Source organism: Sceloporus undulatus, chromosome 2 (genome assembly GCF_019175285.1).
Source record: "Sceloporus undulatus isolate JIND9_A2432 ecotype Alabama chromosome 2, SceUnd_v1.1, whole genome shotgun sequence".
Classification (NCBI taxonomy): domain Eukaryota; kingdom Metazoa; phylum Chordata; class Lepidosauria; order Squamata; family Phrynosomatidae; genus Sceloporus; species Sceloporus undulatus.
In genome coordinates, this window is record NC_056523.1 from 190,783,710 (window position 1) to 190,802,808 (window position 19,099).

Genomic DNA, 19,099 nt, shown 5'->3' on the forward strand with positions numbered 1-19,099 from the left:
TGCCCCTTTGTCCGTCGCTTTGATTGACATGACATTCATAACCGAAACAAGTGAATGTGAACGAAAAAGTAACAAAACTTGTTTAAATATACAGTACATCGATTCATCCATGAATGGGAACGATACTGTGTCAATTACAGCGAAACAAAATAAAACGTTATGTAAATGGAAACGATACAAATAAAGCGATTTGAAAAGCGTGATGACACTCGCTGTATTCTGAGTCATTTTAAAACAAATCGCTGTAGTATTTAAAATCGTTTTAAATCGCAAGTGGAAATGCCCCCTCAGTGGATTTCCAGAGCTGAGTGAGGATTTGAACCCTGGTTTCCCAGAGTCCTAGTTCCATACTCAAAACACTACACTAACTCTCATTTGATAATGGGCTTGGAATATAGACTACAGCACTTGGTGAGTGTGTTCATATGTGCCTTCAAGTCACTTGTTGACTTGAATTTCCTAGGGTTTTCTTCTCTAAGGAGTTTTGCCTGCTTCTTCCTCTGAGATATAGCCCACAACATCTGGTATTTGTATTTTCTGGTTCTGCTTAGCTTTCAAGATCAGGTGGGATCTGGTGCCTTCAGGGCGCTGAGTCAGATTATCTGGCCCAGTTTTGTCAAATCTGGCTGGCAATGACTCTCAAAGGTTTTGGATAGGTTTTTCCCCCCTGGAGATCTCTGATAGTCCATGGTGGTCTCCATCCAAGTCTTAAACAGGCCCATTGATGCTTAACATCCCAAATTAGCCAAAACTGGATGTATTTAGGGTTATGTAGAAGTTCAGAAGTCTCCCCAATCCTGAAGCTTGATTATAGGGAAACTTTATTTTTCTCAAGGGTCTTGAAGTCAGATTCAGATGGAGATGAAGCTAATGCAGCATACTGAGAGACTGAGCTACAAAGGAGAAAGTCCCCCATTCTAATCTTACTGGAGCATGAATTTACCAAAGGGCTTTAGAACAGGGATGAGGAGCGTATGGGGCTCCAGATGTTGTTGGGCTGCAACTCCCAGCATTCCTCACTGCTGGAGAGGGCTCATGGGGCTTGCAATGTAAGAACACCTGGAGGGTTGCAGATTCCTCACCTCTTCCTTGGGAAAAATGGTTCTTTTTCAACCTCAGTTTACTCATCTGTATTAGAGAGCTAATAGAAGTGACTCATTTTAAGAGTTTATCAGACAAGAGAAATTGGAAGTATAATCCAATGGCAATCTGAACGCAATCATGGGGTTTAATGTTATTGCATGATAATCCACTACACACAAATTTGGGCAATGGGAAGTCAGTTTGAGCGCAATCATGGGGTTTCATGTTATTGCGTGATAGACTACCACATGCAAATTTGGGCAATGGCATGCTATTTTCGGGCAATGGGGAGCCAGTTCGAACACAATCCACATTCATGTAAATTCGCTAAACTAATGACTTTAAGTGAATGTGTTCTGGCCCCACTTTCTTTTCATTTGAATTTAAGAGAAATTCCTCCCGTTTGATAAACTCCTTACAGTCAGGATTGCTGAAAGATCCCATTATTCTAAGAGTGTGCAGATGAAGTGCTTTCAGCATTTCAGAATCCTATACAAACGTGAAGTCGAAGGCTTTCTAGTCGGTATCCATATTTTTTGTGGGTTTTTCGAGCTATGTGGCCATGTTCTAGAAAAGTTTATTCCTGACATTTCGCCAGCAGCGGTGGCTGGCATTTTCAGAAGATGCCAGCCACAGATGCTGGCAAAACGTCAGGAATAAACTTTTCTAGAACATGGCCACATAGCCCGCCCCCCCCCCCCCCACAAATCCTATACAAATGTTAATTTGTTAAATGTTAATGGTAAACTGTATGTAGTACATGGGCTGAAATGCAAATTTGATTTCTTTCCTGAATTTTCTCTCATGCAAATAATGTTTCCATTTGACACCAATGCTCATTTTAGAATCACACATGATAGTAACAAGAGCCAATGTGGCATAGTGGTTTCAGCAATTTCTGATTAGGACTCTGGGAAGCTGGCTCAGCCATGCAAACCCACTGGGTGACCTTGGGCAAAGTCACACTCTCTTAAGTCTCAGAGGATAGCAATGGCAACCTTCTCTGAACAAATCTTGCCAAGAAAAAACCATGATAGCCTTAGGGTTGAAATAAATTGGAAAATGACTTGAAGACACACAACAACAACAACCAGGATAGGGTTCAAATCCCTAGCCATGGAAACCCACTGTGTTACAGTGCTGTGTAAATTTACAGCGCTTTATAAATAAAGGTTAATAATAATAATAATAAGTCCTGCTATCTCAGCCTAAGAGGGAAGGAGGGGCAAACCTTCTCAGACTACCTCTATGAAAGGGTTGCCATAAGGTGAAGTCAATATGAAGGCACATAACAGCATGATGCCAACCCTTTGTTATTCAGGGTTCCTGACATGCAATCCTTTCCACCCAGTAGTGACTTTGCTACAGGAGATTTAAGTCCTAGTAGTGGAACTTGCTCCTGAATAGTAGGTGAAATGGTGGCACAGTCCTAGGCATATGTAAGTCTCACTGTGTTTAAATACATGCGCACATAGCATTGCAACCTGAAATAAGATAACAGCATGGTATAATGGTCTGAGTATTACCATTGGGTGCCCTTGGGCAAAGTCACATTCTCTCAGCCTCAGGGGAAGGCAATAGCAAACCTCATCTGAACAAATCTTGCCAAGAAAAACCCATGGTATCTTTGCCTTCAGGTCACCATAAGTCAGAAAGGACTTCAAGACACACAACAATAGCAACAGAAGCAACAGCAACAACAGTACAGTGAAAATGGGAAGGAGGAGGCCCTGGATTCAAACCCTCACACAGAGAACAGTTTGTGGTTGTGTGATACATAGGCAAAGATACCACACTCAGCCTTATCAAGGAACATCGCACCGAAAGCCAAGCAAGCTGTTTTGACATAATTGTCAGGAAATCCCACACAATTTCTCTCTCTCCCATTATCCATAGCAGTAAACAAATGAATAATAGCAATAAATTATCTCCCTTCAAATTTACTGTCTTTTTACTGACATACTATGGCTGCAATCCAGCGTCTCCTCAGTGCTGTGTAAATATTTACCCATGGAGATACAAAGGTCCAAAACACACTGCAGAAATAATCCAGTCTCAAATTGTTTTAACTGCCCTGGTCAGCGCTAGGGAATTCTAGGAATTGTAGTTTATTGTGGCTCCAGAGCTCTCTGACAGAGAAGACTACCGGTAAATGTCTCACAAAACTACAGTTCCCAGGAGCGCTGGTAGCACAGTGGGTTAAATGCCTGTACTGCAGCCACTCATAAACCACAAGGTTGTGAGTTCAATCCCAGCCAGGGGCTCTGGGTCGACTCAGCCTGACATCCTCCCGTAGGTTGCTAAAATGAGTATTCAGCTTGCTGCGGGCAATTAACTTACACTTTGTAAACCGCTTAGTACATCGCTAAGCGGTATTGAAATGTACTTGCTATTGCTATTCCCAATAGTAGTTAAAGTGGTCTCAAACTGGATTATTTCTGCAGTGTGTGTTGGACCAAAGTTAGGGAATCGCTGGTCTAGAGAAAAGTCAGACTGGGATTTTGAGAGGGTTGGGTTTGGCCCAAGGGCCTGGGGCTTTCCACCCCTTCCCTAAGTTATCTGGACAAGGAGTAGGAGGTATACATCTGAATGAATAAAAAATAGCAGGATTGCTATATACAAAGCACAAGGGCACATCAGAACAATAGATTTGTGCCTCATGCAGAACCAGCTAATTCTAGCGTGATAGAGCTGAAGTATATCCCAACAGACCATCTCATTTCTCCCCATCCCAGGAAAACCAGAACTTAAGTATCTCCCAACAGATGGCAGCCCAGCCTCTGCCTGAAGACCTCCAGCACAGGAGAGCCCAAACGCTCCTTTGGATAATTGATTGTGCCTTGTACTACTTCCGTGCTCATTAATTCAAATATAATTGCTAACACAGTTGACACTCCACTCGTACTCCTCCATGCATTCAAAAGGCAGCAAAAAGAGGAGATGAGTGCATATGTGGTGATGGTGGTGCAGGAATCCTACCCTTTGTAATCATTCTCATTGTGCAAAAAAGACTATTCCGGTTAAATGAGCTCAGTGGTAACTCATCTGTATTAACAGCAAGGAGTCCTGTGGTACCTTAATCAGTACAAAAATGACAGTTTGCAGATGTTTGGTATAGAATAGTTAAAGACATATGTGTTGTTAAATGCTAGGCTGTAACAGTTAGGCAGGGGAAACGTGTGAAAGACAGCAACCTCAGCATCAAATGAGGGTTTGCGAAAGAGGGTCTGACTCCCCAAAAAATTCTGGAAAATCCTCCCTGCATCTAGCTGCACAAGAACAGGATGACTGTGAGCTGAGCAGCTTCTAATCCCTCCATGGCCTTTCACTTTCCTATTAAATGCTGAAGACACAGAAAAAAATGAAAGCGTAAGAGATCCAGCTAATTCCAAAGGATTGGAAGGGCTCTGTTTGCTGAGCCCTGAGAGGGTGCTTGGTCAGATGATAGACCAGCTGTTTTTCAAGAACTGAGCTGGAACTGGGATAGGGACTGGGAAGTCTGTGATTTATGCTTGGGAGAGGAAGATTTCTGTGTACTCAACTCTGTTTCTTGCATGGGGGCAGGATTATATGTACTTGCTGAGAAGGACGGAAATCAATGCTGTGGGCCCTTAATATCCACTGGTATTTGGATCTAGGATTCCCTATGGATGCCAAAACCCATGGATGCTCAAGTTCCATTATATACAAGGAAATAATAATAAAACTTTTATTTATATCCTGCTTTAAGCAATAATACAATAACAGTGGGCAGAATAATCACACATATATATATGTATATGGGGGGATCTTTACATGGCCTGGTGTTATTCCAGGAAGGCCTGCCAGAATAGCACCCAGCCACGGAAAGATCCCCCCATATACACATATACAATGGGATAGTAAAACAGTGTCCCTTGTATAAAATAGTAAAATCGAGGTCTGCTTGATTTATACATATTTTAAAATATTTTCAAGCCGTGGATGGTGAATCTGTAGATTAAAGAATTCATGGATAAGCAAGGCCAATTGCACATTAAAAGTCTCCATCTCATTTTCAAAGGCAACTGCATCCCCCTCGAAGGCTGATCCTACAGGGAAGGGAAGAAATATGTTTGTTAAAATACAAAAAGCAAAACAAACAAAAAACCCTGAAGACCTCCCAATTTTGGCCCATGAAACTCACTGGGTTACCTTGTGCCACTCACACTCTCTCAGCCTCAGAGGATGGCAATGGCAATCCCTCTCTGAAGAATCTTGCCAAGAAATCCCCATGATAGGTTTGCTTTAGAGTTGCCATTTAGTCGGAAGTGACTTGAAGGCACACAACAACAACAACAACAACAACAACAACAACAACAATAAATGTCTCAACCTAAGCATTCACTGATTAATTGGTAGGAATACATTTTAATCAGTGAACCTGAGAATGAAGGGTTCTCCTTTTCTCCTCTTTTCTTTTGGTGGAAGCTCTTTCATATTGCTATACAAAGGGATTTAAAAGAGAATTGGTGTTGGCTTTCCTTTTAAAAATAATAGGAAGCTTTTGCTTATTAAATACACATCGCAAAGTGGTTTAATCATTCCCTGAGACAAAAGGTTGGTCTCTTCATCTTGGTACTGGTGGCTGTAATGTCTCAGAGTCTTTACCCAGGAATGTGTGCAAATGAATCTAGAATCTAGAATGTCTCGGTACAAAACATAGACTCTGGCACTGGACCCGGAGGCCCACCCTAGTTTAATTCTGCATTTTTGTCCAGTTGTGCGTTCTTGGTAATATGTTTACCAAAGTTGATTTTATCGGCCCTGAAATGGATTAAAAGGCAGATGGCTAATCAATGTACTGAAAATTCTTCTTTCAAGATTTCCCATCCCTTCCCATGCAAGAGAGATTGGCTTTAGTACTACTTTGTGGAACAGCGTGTGTGGCATCTGCAGAGGTCCCCGAAGGGGGGTACCCTTTTATGAGGAAAAGCTGTCATGGTATACAAGTGGCAGAGGTTGAGGTGGGGAGCTGTTGTAGCCTCCACAAACATTTCCAGGTTCTTTGATCAGGATCTGTCATCAGATTCCTTCCCCCACATCCCCATCCCTCCCCATTCATTCCCCACCCTATTTTTTTCAGCTCCTGTTAAGGGGGCTTTTGACAAGGCCTGTCACCTCCCTCATTAATTCTCCTGCTTCCAGGATGTTTGTTTTACCAAGGGAGAGAAAATATGAAAAGGTTAAAAAAGAGGGCTTCAGTGATGGGGGGAGAAGGGGGAGAAGGGAAAGGGGAGGGCTGGGTCATGCATGGTGAAGGTTGAGGTGGGGGAGATGAGCCCTGAGAGGGATGTGAATAGGAGACCAGGCTGGGAGAGAAAGGAGGATCAAGGCTGAAAGGCACCATTAGCGTTGATTGTGTTTGTGTGTTTTCCATTGTGTGCTTGTGTGCCAGCCCAAGATGATCTTGTTTCTGAAGCAGAACATCATGTTGACTATATTAGCCGTAATTAACAAAGGTAAATGGTGCAAATAAGTGAATCAGTTCCTTCTGACTAATGAATTTACATTAATTTCTGCACAAGGCAGTCTGGCATTTCGGTAAGGCTTGACCAAAACATCTTATTTCCCACTGGACTAAATTCAGAGCTCATTATTTCTGTCCTGCTCTCCTCACATGGCACCCAAAATCTGCTGTCTGTGGTGGTGACCATCTCACCTAGCTTCATGACAAGGGCTGCATCTCCACTGCAGAAATAATCCAGTTTGATACCACTTTAACTGCCCTGGCTCAGTGCTAGGAAATTCTGGGGATTGTGCTTTGTTGTGGCACCAGAGCTCTCTGACAGAGAAGGCTAATGTTTCACAAAACTACAAATCCTAGAATACCATAGCCTTGAGCCATGGCAGTTGAAGCGGTGTCAACCTAGATTATTTCTGCATTGCAGATGCAGTCAAAGTCTTCCCTGCCTATTATGCCATATAAAACTATATATTAAATTGTTGTGCTGAATCTATAATCTAACTATAGGTAGACGTGTTGATTGATTGAGGCAATTAAAAAATATTTTAAAAAACAAAGGATATAAAATAATAAATAGGAAAAAAGAGATAGTGCTTATCCATTGCTTCATTTCCTTCATTTTTACCATTTTAACATGTTTGCTAATCTACTATCTACTGTACGATCTTAGTACTGTACTTCTCTTTGTTTATCTGTATTTGTAAAACATTTTTCTCTTAATACTTTCCACTTCTGATTTGGTTAATCCGATCTTACTTTTGCCTCTCCCAGTTTAACTGTATTCAAGTGTTCTGGACTTCACTTTAGGTATATAAGCTATTCTTATTTCCTGCCCCTCCCGCCATTTCCTTTTTATCATTTCCATGTATTTTTACAATAATCTATAATTGGTGACCATTCCTTATCAATCCTCGGTGTCATTTTGAAGAAGATATAAAGGGCCCTGGAAATTTCATTCTGTCCACAGACATACAAGTTTGTTTGTATTAGTAGTCTGTTTGCCTGCGTTTGTGTGAATGTATGTGAACAGGCTTTCCTTGCTTTCTGGAGCACTCTATCACAGTGCACTGTGTTGGGCTCAGGGAATGGCATCTACTGTGGGTCCCCAGAATGGTGCCAAGACTGGGGTATTGTAACCCATTCTGGTTGACAGAATTCAAGCAACTGGTCAAAAGGCAACTGGTGGCTTCCGTAATATTGGGATGATGAATCCACTTCAGGTTTTAAAGGCCCTGTCCATGGTGCTGAAACCTATGATTCCAAATTGGCTCAGCATCTTAACCTGCTGCCACACTGCTGCCTAGAATTTCATAGCATTACTCCATGGCAGTTAAAGCGGTGCCAGGCTGCATTAATACTTCCATGCAGTTGCAGCCTCAGATAGCTCTGTTAAAGTTCAGAGTAAAATGTGGAGGGAGACCACCATCCCATTGATCTGAAGTCCACCAGTTTCCATTCTGTAAATAGCTGAAGAGCTGGCTGCTACCCTGGCAGCCTGTTGCACAAGTCTATGGGGACAAAAATGATAGTATCATAGAATCACACTTTGGATGGAGTCAAAGGAAGCAACTCAAGCTTGAAATGAGCAACCGTGAGAGCAAGAATCATGACTGATCAAGGAAATGCAACAAAAACACCAGAGGTTTGGGAGGTGTGAGCAGCAACATATACACATCTCCGGTTCCAAAGTTTCCAATTTGTTTGTTTGTGTTTAATAGTTTGGAAGAGCTGGTGTTAGATGTCAGTTGGCTTCAGGTTGATTAGCTGAGGGATGGACCACTTTTCCCAGAGTGCTGATAAGCTTAAGGAAGTGTTTATAGAGTTTTGGAGAGTTCTGTGTTGGGACATATCAAGTGTTAGTGTAGTGTTGTGACTAAGAGAGTAAGCCAGGAAAATTCTGTGTTCAAATCTTACCGTCACCATGAATTTGCTTGAGGCATCAGCCCCCATTATGGGAATTATAATAATGTCCTGTCTCAGGAGGCTGTTGCAAGGCTCATGGAGGTAACAACATATAAAGTCCAAGTATTATATGATAGTGACTGCATTGATGGATCTCCAAAGGTCCTGATTCATATCGAATGGCACTGATGGAAGGAAAGAACTCATCATATTGTCCTAGTCTTGATGCCATTTGAACAACATTTCTGGTACCAAATTTCCTTTGGGATGGTGACTAAATAGAGCCCGCACCATAGAGTTCTGTGGATAAATCAGCTTCTCCTTCTGTTTCTGTTGAAATAACCACTCTCAGTTTAGCATAATTCATTCAGAACTGTGTGTCATTCTATACTAATTTAGCTCCATGGTCAAGTCTCCTGTCCTGGGACATGCTGCTTTATTTCATCCCAAAAATATTCCTTATAGGAGCTTCTCCTGAGCTTCCCACAGTCAAAAGTAGAGGAGTGGGATGTGGAGCTTCCACAATCTTCTTAAATGGCTTGCTTATTCCATGCAGAGATTTTCTTTCTTTCTCCTCTTCTTGTAATATTAGATCTTAGGGTCACCTAATGACACTGAGTGGCATTTGGCTCAGGATTCACTAAAAAGGGAAGATTTTTTTCCACACAACACATAATTCGCATACAGAACCCATGACAGTGGCTTCTAGCTGGGAACAGTTTTTTTTAAAAAGGATTAAATTCATGGCAAACTGGTGTCTCTGCATGCCTATTAGCATACTAAGTAAAATATGCAACCAAGTCAGAAATGTTACATTCAGATTTAAAAAAGCAAAAGCAAAAATGAAGGAGTCTTGCTGGGATTTTCCCCTGACAAAATCAACTAGTGAGCAATACTTTTATTAGGACAAACCCAAAGGCCATAAAAATGTACAAGCTTCCAAGTTCTCCAGAACTCTTCACCAGGCTAGGCAGATTCAGTCTAAGTCTGAAGCTTGTTAACTTCTGGACACAAAGAGTGAGGTTGGCTGTATCTGCCTTGCGTCAGGTGTTTCGCTGTTCAGAGCAGAATAACGGGCCTCGATGGATTTCCTCCTAGTCTGGAAAGGCAGGTCTCATGTTCTTAGGCACTGCTATGCCTTGACATTAAAAAATAAAAACATAAATGAGTAACTTTGGCAAAGTCTCTCCCCGTCTCTGATGACCCTCACTTCTTTAGGCTAAGTAGCCATACCTGATTCTTTGAGCCCTCGCCTTCTGTGATGTGAAAAGACAAATGGCCAGAGTGATCTTCCTTTTCCAGAGGTTGTGATTCCTCCTCTTTCCTCCTCACCCGCCTGCCTTCCATCCTTTCCCTCTTATATTTGCATTGCCTTGACCTTCTGTGGCAGCATAATCAGAATCATGGCTTGTCCCCTGTGGGGGGTTCCCCCATCCCTCCTCTCCCCCCACATCCCTGAGCAAGCCATGGCTGACAGGTTGCCATCTCCTTCCTCCCCCTCTCTCCTCTCTTAAATAATTCAGCTCCCTGTAGCTGCCTCTTGGCTCCATCTGCATCCCGGCTGCTGTTCGCTGGGCCCCTGCCGAGCTAACAACATAAGCCCCTCGCTTGGTAATTGCCAGATGAATAGAGGAAGACGGGAGACACCGGAGGGAAATGGGGGGTAAAAATCAGAAGGGGGGCTTGGTGGAGGAATGTAGGGGCCAGGCAGGGTGTTCTGGATTAATGGCATCCAGGCTAATTGCCACATCAGAACTGATTACAACTCCCAGATTTGGGAAGTTGTATAGTCCAAAGAAGCTCAGGTCTGTATACATAGTGGGCCAAGTCCAGCCACTCTTTGCCAAGTGACGTTAATGTTTCTCGGTGACATTTGCTTCCCACCTTTCCCCCCTCCCTAGTGAGATGAAGGCCTTTCTGCTCTTTCTGCCCTCACAACAAACTTGTGAGGTATGTCAAGCTGAGCGAGACAGAGTAACTGGGCCAAAGTCAACTAGTGGATTTCCTAGTTGAACATTTACTTATTTATTATTTATTTATTTAGAGTATTTATACCCCCACAAGGCAGAAAGGCTCTCAGAGAAGCTAACAGATGGTTAATTTGATAGTTCCCAGCCCTCAGGCTTACAATCTAAAAATAAATGATTCAAAAAGAGAAGGGAATGGCAGTGGGGAAGGGGATCAGGGTTCTTCTCTCCCTTCAAGGCCATGGTGGTACTGGTTAAGATGGAAGGCTCTGAGGCTAGGTTTGGTGGAGCTGTGTCTGCCTCTCCTTCCCTCCCTCCAAGATAATAACATTACCGCTGCACTGGGGGCATCAATGAGACCATTGATCTCCCAAGTCCCAGCCCAAGATGCTAACCAGAGCACTACCTCACTTTACTATGGTATGTTTGTAACCATTTTGCAAGCTGGTCATCAGTGCTAATCTGCTGGGCAGGAAGGAGAACTTTCCCCACCCGTCTGCATTTGATCACCATTGCTGGGGAATTGGGGAGTATGATTATCCTCGCTTGGCATGATGATAACAGATATCTGGTGTAGCAAATGGCCACATACATGCTGCTACAATTTGGTATCTGTCTTCACTAGGGATAACTGAGACCATTTACTTCCTCTGTGGAAAGCTTGGTTGGTACTGGGAATAGAGTACTAGGGTAATAGGAATACGGTAATAGGAATTTGGGCTGCAGCCCAATCAGTGGTGTGGACCATAGAATCTGATATAGATTCCAGAGCATACATTCAGTATACACAAGGAAGCATGATCTCATAGCATAGCCTGCAGATACTTTGTGGATGATCTGAGGTGGTTAGAATAGGAAGATGGTGAAGCTGCCAGATCCTTGCTATGCTAGAGGTCTGTGGAGAGTCAAGGGGTGCCCCCAGAAAACATTTTGTATGATCTGAAGCTTCTATAATGGCACGGGATAGATGATGACACATTCAAAAAGCTGCTAAGCACAAAGGTTTGGGGTGACCTAGAACTTATGTTACCACCTTCCATGCTTTTATGATTCCTGGAATAGTAATAGTAACTGTAATTACTGTTATTGGGTTATGCCTTGTTTGAACTATATTCCATTTTAATTTACATTGTAAGCTGCTTTGTGCCCCAAACTGGAAAAAGAGTGGTTATTAAATAAATAAATAAATAAATATTGGGTCAAAATATGGAGAATCATACTCCAGGAAGTCTGATTCATCTTTAAGCCATAGTGTGTAATTCTCTCTTCTGCACGTGCCTTTTAAAAAAATTAAAATAAAATAAAAACAGAAATTCGGGGGAGTGAAAACAAAAGTGTTTGGTGGGTGGGGATAGCATGACCTGCAAGGGGTCTGGGGGTGGAAAATGGCCTCCCAGAGTCTCCAAAGCAGCCCATGGCTGCCTTACCATGTTGAATTGTTTTTAGGGGCAACCATAACAATGTGGCTTCAGTTGTACCCTGTATGGGTGGACAGAGCATCATGAACCATAGTGGCGTTCAAGAGGTATGCAGGGGCAAATGGTTAAAACAAAACAGATTTCTGAAATTTGAGTTCTAGCATTCCTTCTTCCTGGTCCTTCCCCCTCATTTATCCTAGCACCACAACTCTCCATTCTTTTGGGAGTGAATGTCTGTAGTTGGAAGCAGGCTGTAGGCTCCCTGTACATCTTAGAATTCCCTGTGGCATTCTGTTGTGAAAAATGACCCTAGACATGGCTAAGGAAAGTGCCATGGGCTGGATTCTCAGTTGCTAAGATAGGTAAATAGATAGCAACGGAAAAGTTCTCAGAGCAGCTTATGTATTGTTAGCAATCGTTCTAAAAGTCAAGGTGCTCTTTCCCTCATTTTTATAATCTAAAAAGACATGACACAAAAGGAAAGGGTAAAGGAAACCAAGAAAACACAGCTACAAGTTTGTAATCTTATGAGATTTCCTGGGAAACAGGGAAGTTGAAAGTTAGAACAAATTTAGTTCCAGTCTCAATGATGCCTCTGAATGCACCCCTATACTTCCACCTAAAAACATAAATGGCTCCGTTCTTTCCTCTTGAGGATCCTGCTGTCATGAAACTGAAGAATGCCATTTGCCCATTACTGATAGCAGCCCCACAAGATTCCCTCACACTGGCCAAAATGAGATGATTCTAACCAGAAAATGGGCTATAGTAGGGCAATTGGGTGTGAAACTGATACAGGGAAATGGCTAAGGACTCCACCTTGGAGCATCCTGACATTGCAAAGAAATCTGATGTAGCTTTCTGATGAAGAAACCTGGATTCTTGCTTGTGATTATGAAATTTGTAGGTAGCATTTGGCCAGGTTTATAGACGTTGTGGTCCAGCCAGCCAGCAGCAGCAAGGTATGAGAAAGAATGTCTGTAGTTTTTGAGGAATACACTGAAATTCCTTGTGACACACCTCCTGAGACGCTGTGTGAAACAAAATACACCCTTGACTCCAACATGTATGCATCACGCTGCATTTCAAATGCATGAAATTGGACATATGTTTAAAAAATGCAAATGTTTGAAATGTGTAATGTTGAGAAATGCACACTAATGTGCCTTATTCACTTGGGGAAATGATGTATAAAATTGCATACATTAGGGAAAGGACATAAATAAACCCATCTCTTGAGGGAAATACACATGGATTTCCATCTGGGGGAAAAAAAGCAAAATTCCACTACCTGAAACAAAGGCAGGATAGAACGGTGATGCAAGTAGGTTTTGGGGAAATGCCACAAAATTAAGATGGACATTTTTGTGGCATAGTGGTTTGAGTGGCGGACTATGACTCTGGAAACCAGGTTTCAATTCCCAGCTTGACCATGAAACCACTGGGAGACCTTGGGCATACCACACTCTCTCAGCCTCTGGAGAAGGCAATGGCAAACCTCTTTGGAACAAATCTTGCTGAGAAAGCCCCATAATAGGTTCACCGTAGGGTCATGTTAAGTTGGAAACCACTTGAAGGCACATAACAACAACAGAGGCAGATCACCAACACAGACATCTGGTGCTCAACAACTATCCTGTTTGTGCAGTCCCTTGGTAAGCAGCAAAACCAGGAGGCAGACTGTGTCCCTCATAGAGATCTGTGTTTGACTTGGCAAACCACAAGCTGAGCTGACTTATCTCAAGCAAATGTCTTGCCTTAGGGGAAGCTGCTGGCTCAGATTCAGGTGAGTGTGCAAATGTGCTCTAGGATTTAGTCCAGATTTTAAAGATGTCATCCAGGATGCTAAACACTATCTTCCAAAATAGGTTCAGCCCCTCAGAAACTTCCTTTAAAATTTGGACTAAAATCTGAATTCCCTGTCCTATGGTCATTGGAGCCATCTGCCTCCTCTGGAAGACACTCTGTGTCTCGGCTTCTACATCCTCAAGACGTAAGTCCAAAACACACTGCAGAAATAATCCAGTCTGAGATTGCTTTAAGTGGCCTGGCTCAGTGCTAGGGAATCCTGGGAATTGTAGTTTATTGTGGCACCAGAGCACTACAGTTCCCAGAATTGCTTAGCACTGTTTTGGACCCCAGTGGGCTTGACGTAAAAACAGCTTGTGTAAGACACACAAACACATGTGCATGGACCTCAAGTGTCTTGGAATTTCTTCAATCTGGGTGGCATTGGACTGGCTTTTGCCCAAAGGATGAGGCAGTAATGCAGCTCAAAGCTGCACAAAACAATCTTTCTTTTCTCTCTCTCTAACACTCCTGTATGATGGGGTAGTATACAGCTGGTTTATCTATGAATGTGTAGAAAATAAGATACTTATACTTATATTGTAATGCAGAGGATTGCCTTGAAGAACAAACTAAAACCTCTAATTTCATCTGAAGTATCTGCTGTTGGAAGTGGGGTTGGGGGGGGGAGATATGCGACAATGAAAAATTAGTTGATAAGGAATGAGTACTATTAGAATTCGGCTTTTTTGTGTATTTGTATTATCTTTCAATTTATACATACACTCAAGCCTTTTTCTTCTTCATTTAATTCCCCCTTTTTTCCATCCTCCATCCTATTCATCTCTCTCTCACCCATTCTGCCAGCTTCCTTACTTTGCAGTATCTCCATCCATCAGCCCTCTATTCTTCCCCATCCGTCTCTTTACGTCTCTTCTCTCGTTCTCTCTTTTCCAGCCCCCCCTGAACCTTTCTGCCCCTCACCCACCCACATCCAACCCTGCCTTCTTGTCACCCGTCCTCCCATTCAGAACAAAAGGACCCCTCCTGTTCCCCCCCCCTTTTTTTCTTTCTGCCCTTGAAAACTGCACTGCAGGGTGAGAATTCTCCTTAGGCCAAGTTGTGCAACGTCTATGTGTGTATCAGTGCCTCTGTGTCTTTACTCCCTTGTTTTCCTTTTGCTTTGTAAGCCTTTTTAGCTGGGTGTGTGTGTGATAGGACTAGGAAGGCTGAACCTGCTGCTCACCCACTTGTACACACAGACACACCTCCAACAAGTTGGCGTGAAGGATGAGGGAAATAAATAAATGCAGGGCTTCATTAACTCGCTCCTTGTCTCCAGTTCCTTTTTGCTCTCCCTGCCCTAGTCCTTGGGGAGATAGAGTTTGATGGGGGAAGGGAGGAATCACAATTGCACAGATGTGGATTGTGGGGTGGTTATTTTTGTTGTTTGATTTTTGCTAATGGTCTCTCTCTGTCTCTCTTTTTATCACCAACCTTCAGCCGCAAACCTCACACCAGGATTTGCATGCCGCTTGCTCCTCTTTTGCTGCACCACTGCCCAGGTTTGGTGAGCGGCCCTGGCCCAAGGTGCCGGGGAAGATGGCCTCAACGCTGGCCTCTTTGCTGATGCTCTGGCCGCTGGTTCTCCTCCTTTCTGATCCAGCCGCATCCATCGAGTTTCCTGAAGGCTGTGAGTAGCAAAGGCATTAACATCTTTCCTCTGTATGTGGTTTGAAAGGGGTGGAGTGGGGATGCACTACCGGTGTGGATCTGTGAGCCTGGATTCATTGAGTTTCCCACATAATAATTAATAATAATAATAATAATTTGTTTTATTTATATACTGCTATTCCAAAGATCATAGCGGTGAACAGCAAGTAAGCTAATTTGCCCCCAACAGTCTGGGTACTCATTTTAGCTCCCTCCTCGGAAGGATGCAAGCCTGAGTCGAGCTTGGGCCCTTTTGCTGGTCTTGAACTCGCAACCTTGTGGTTTTGAGTGAATGGCTGCAGTACAGGCATTTAACCACTGCGCCACCAGGGCTCCAGTACATGTGAGGCTTGTGTGAAGATGCATTCTTGCAATGTTTTGTACAATGGTGGCTGGTGGTGCCAATATCAGTGGGATGAGGTATCTACTCCAGGTGATAGTATGAACTTTGAAGAGCCATCCAAGGTGCTGAGCCGTACCCCTAAAATAGGTTAGGCATCTTGGGCTGCATATGCACTTCAGAAATAATACAGTTTGACACTGCTTTAGCAACCATGGCTCAATGCTATGGAATCCAGGGATTTGTAGTTTGTTCTGGCACCAGAGCTCTCTGACAGAGAAGGCCAAATATCTCTCAACACTCTAAATCCCAGGATTCCATAGCACCGAGCCATGGCAGTTAAAGCAGTGTCAAACTGCATTATTTATGACATGCAGATGCAGCCTCTAATACACAGAGCAGATTCACAGATTCACCACCACTCTTTTGTTGTGTGTTTCTCCTTGTGGTTGGATCTCCTCCTACTCTTGGGCTGTGGCTTCTGTTTCTTTTACAGTTCTTGCCATTGTCTCAGATCCCTGTTGTGTCTCTCTGCCTTCATGTTACAACTCTTTCTAGCAAACTTCACGTTCTCTGTCTATCCACTTGGATAGCATAGGTGAAAGTGGTAGTGCTGGGATCCTGAGAGGAGAGAGGAAGATGGGTTTGATTTGAAGGGATATCCTTAAATGCCTTGTCCTTTAGAAAAGATAGATGATCAGCACCACACTCCAAGGCTGTCACCTAATATTTAGGTGAAATCTCTTTTCCTGTAGCTGCCATGTCACCTCTTAACTTTTGCGTCTCTGGCTAAACATACCCAGATCCCTAAGCCATCCCTCAGAGGTCATGGTTTCCAGACCTTTCACCATTTTGGCCACCTTCCTCTAGACACACTTCCAGAGGTTGTCAATATTCCTGAATTGTGGTGGCCAAAACTGGGTACAGTAATCCAGGTGAGGCCTGCTCAAAGCCAAACTGAGTAGTACTACAGTCAGCCTTCTTTATCCACTGATTTTTTCATCCATGGATTCAAGCATCCACAGTTTGAAAATATTTTAAAAATATATACATTACAAAAACCAAACTTTGATTTTGCATTTTATATAAGGGACACCATTTTACTATGCCATTGTATTTAATGGAACTTGAACATCCATGGATTTTGCCTGGTGGCGCAGTGATTAAATGCCTGTACTGCAGCCACTCACTCACAAACCATAAGGTTGTGAGTTCAATACTAGCAAAAGGGCTCAAGCTCGACTCAGGCTTGCATCCTTCCGATGTCCCAAAAATGAGTACCCAGATTGTTGAGGGCAATTAGCTTACAGTTGTAAATCGCTTAGGGAGTGCTTAAGTGCACTGATAAGTGGTAGAGAAATGTACTTGCTATTGCTATCTATGGAGGATCCTGGAAACAAACCTCAGTGGATAACAAGGGTCCACTGCATTGCTTCCCTTGATCAATACACTATGCTCCTCTTCATGCACCCTAGGATCATATTGGTTTTTTTAGCTGCTGCATTACACTGTTGACTCAGTGTGTAGAGGTATATACCAATCAATGCACCTTCTTTAGAGACACAGCTGAGTCGATGTGGCAGGGTTTGTGTAAATGAGAGAGAGGAAGGAAGCATGGGCCACTGGAAGGAACGGTGGTGCTGAGCCTGTATTTGGATAGGCTTGGGTTCCCCCATAGTCTCATTACCATCACATTTCTATGCATGGTCTCGCCATCTGGCAAATGTATTGCTTGCCATTAATTTCCCTTCTAATTTCTGTGAGGTTTTCAGCTTCACTGTTCTTCCTTCTGCTATACTCACAACAACTCTGTGAGAGAATTAATCACAATTCTAGCTGTAGGTAGAAATAAACATGCTGTAGAGATAAGAGACACATTTTTTTTAAAAAAAATGTCATCCAGGGTATCTATGGTTGTGACAGTCACTTGATCTTTGAGCTTTTTGAACAAAGCTCAGAAATCAGTTTCTTTAGTCACCAGCGAGATGCAGCAGAGCAATTTCTCCATACCCTTTGCACTTTAACTATTTGTTGTTGTTGTGTGCTTTAAGTCATTTCCAACTTATGAGGACCCTAAGGCAAGCCTATAATGGGGATTTCTTGGCAAGATTTGTTCAGAGGGGATTTGCCATTACAGTACCATCCTCTGAGGGTGAGAGTGTGACTTGCCGAAGATCATCCAGCGACTTTACACGAACGAGCCAGGAATCGAACCCTGGTCACCAGAGTCGTAGTCCAACCCTCAAACCACTGCACCATGCTGACTGTCTATAGTTTACTACTTTTAGGAGGTGTCACAAGTGCTCCTTTTTTGCTCGTTCTCTATCAAAGCCAATGCTCCTTTTAAATCTGTGTGAACCTATGTCCACTTAGCTTGCAATTTCAGTTTCAGTACCAAGGACAGTGCACAGAGCCCTGGAGGCAGGAAGGTGATAATGGTGTTGTTTTTTACAACCAGGTGAAGAGAACTCATGGCAAAGATTTTATTTACATCAGCACCATCCTTATTGTGTGTTCACACTTTTAAAAAAGACTGAAAAGTCTCAGATTTTGTTCCTGTTCTTTCTGAGTTTATTTTGGAGACCCATACACATTTTGTTTAAACTAGAATATTTTCTATCAGCTCCTGGTACAATCAGAGACTTTTTATACCAACTGCCAAAGTCAGTTGATTTTAACCCAGAATAAAACCAGAAAGAACAGGGGTGCATCTACACTGCAGAGATAATGCAGTTTGACATCACTATGTTGTAGCTCCGTCCTATGGGATCCTGGAATTTGTAGTTTTACAAGTTCTTTAGGCTTCTCTGCCAAAGAGTGTTGGTGTCTCACAAAGCTGTACATTCCAGGATTCTGTGGGATGGAGCCATGGCAATAAAGTGATGTCAAACTGCATTATTTTCACAGTGTAGATGCATCCCAGGAACAAAATCTGGGACTTCTCAATGGAACTGGATGTGTCCAATGATGAGGTTTGTTCCTGACGTTTTGCCATTTCCCCAGATTCTCTGAAGATGCCAGCCAAAGATGCTGGTGAAACATCAAGAATAAACTCTTCTAGAACATGGCCACATAGCCCAAAAAAACCCACAAAAAATTATGGATGCCGGCCATGAAAGCCTTCGACTTCATGATGAGGTTTAGTTTTGGGAAGGGACCTGTGAGGGACCCAAAATCCTTGCAGTTCATCTGAAGAAGAGTGAAGGATATCTGTAATGAGAAGAAGGATGGAGAAACAGGGGATCTTTTTTTCCAGTTCGATGTGGGGGTATTTTCCCTCCTATTAGTAGTTGGACTTCTCTCAGTGTGTGGGATGAAACTGGCCCCTTTCATGCTGGCAGTGTCCCTGTATTGGAAGCAGTTCTCACCCTCGGAGCCAAATGCTATCATGATGAAGGTGGCA

At 42.9% G+C, this 19,099-nt stretch overlaps 1 protein-coding gene across 8 annotated transcripts in view; it reads left to right on the top strand.

The window, feature by feature from the left end:
• L1CAM (L1 cell adhesion molecule) overlaps nucleotides 1-19,099 on the top strand; it is a 120,464-nt gene that overhangs the window by 20,309 nt on the left and 81,056 nt on the right. For all 8 annotated transcript variants that reach the window (XM_042448853.1, XM_042448855.1, XM_042448854.1 and 5 more), the window contains exon 2: nucleotides 15,147-15,336. In XM_042448853.1, the coding sequence (XP_042304787.1) occupies nucleotides 15,147-15,336 (190 nt within the window). The remainder of the gene's footprint in view (nucleotides 1-15,146; nucleotides 15,337-19,099) is intronic.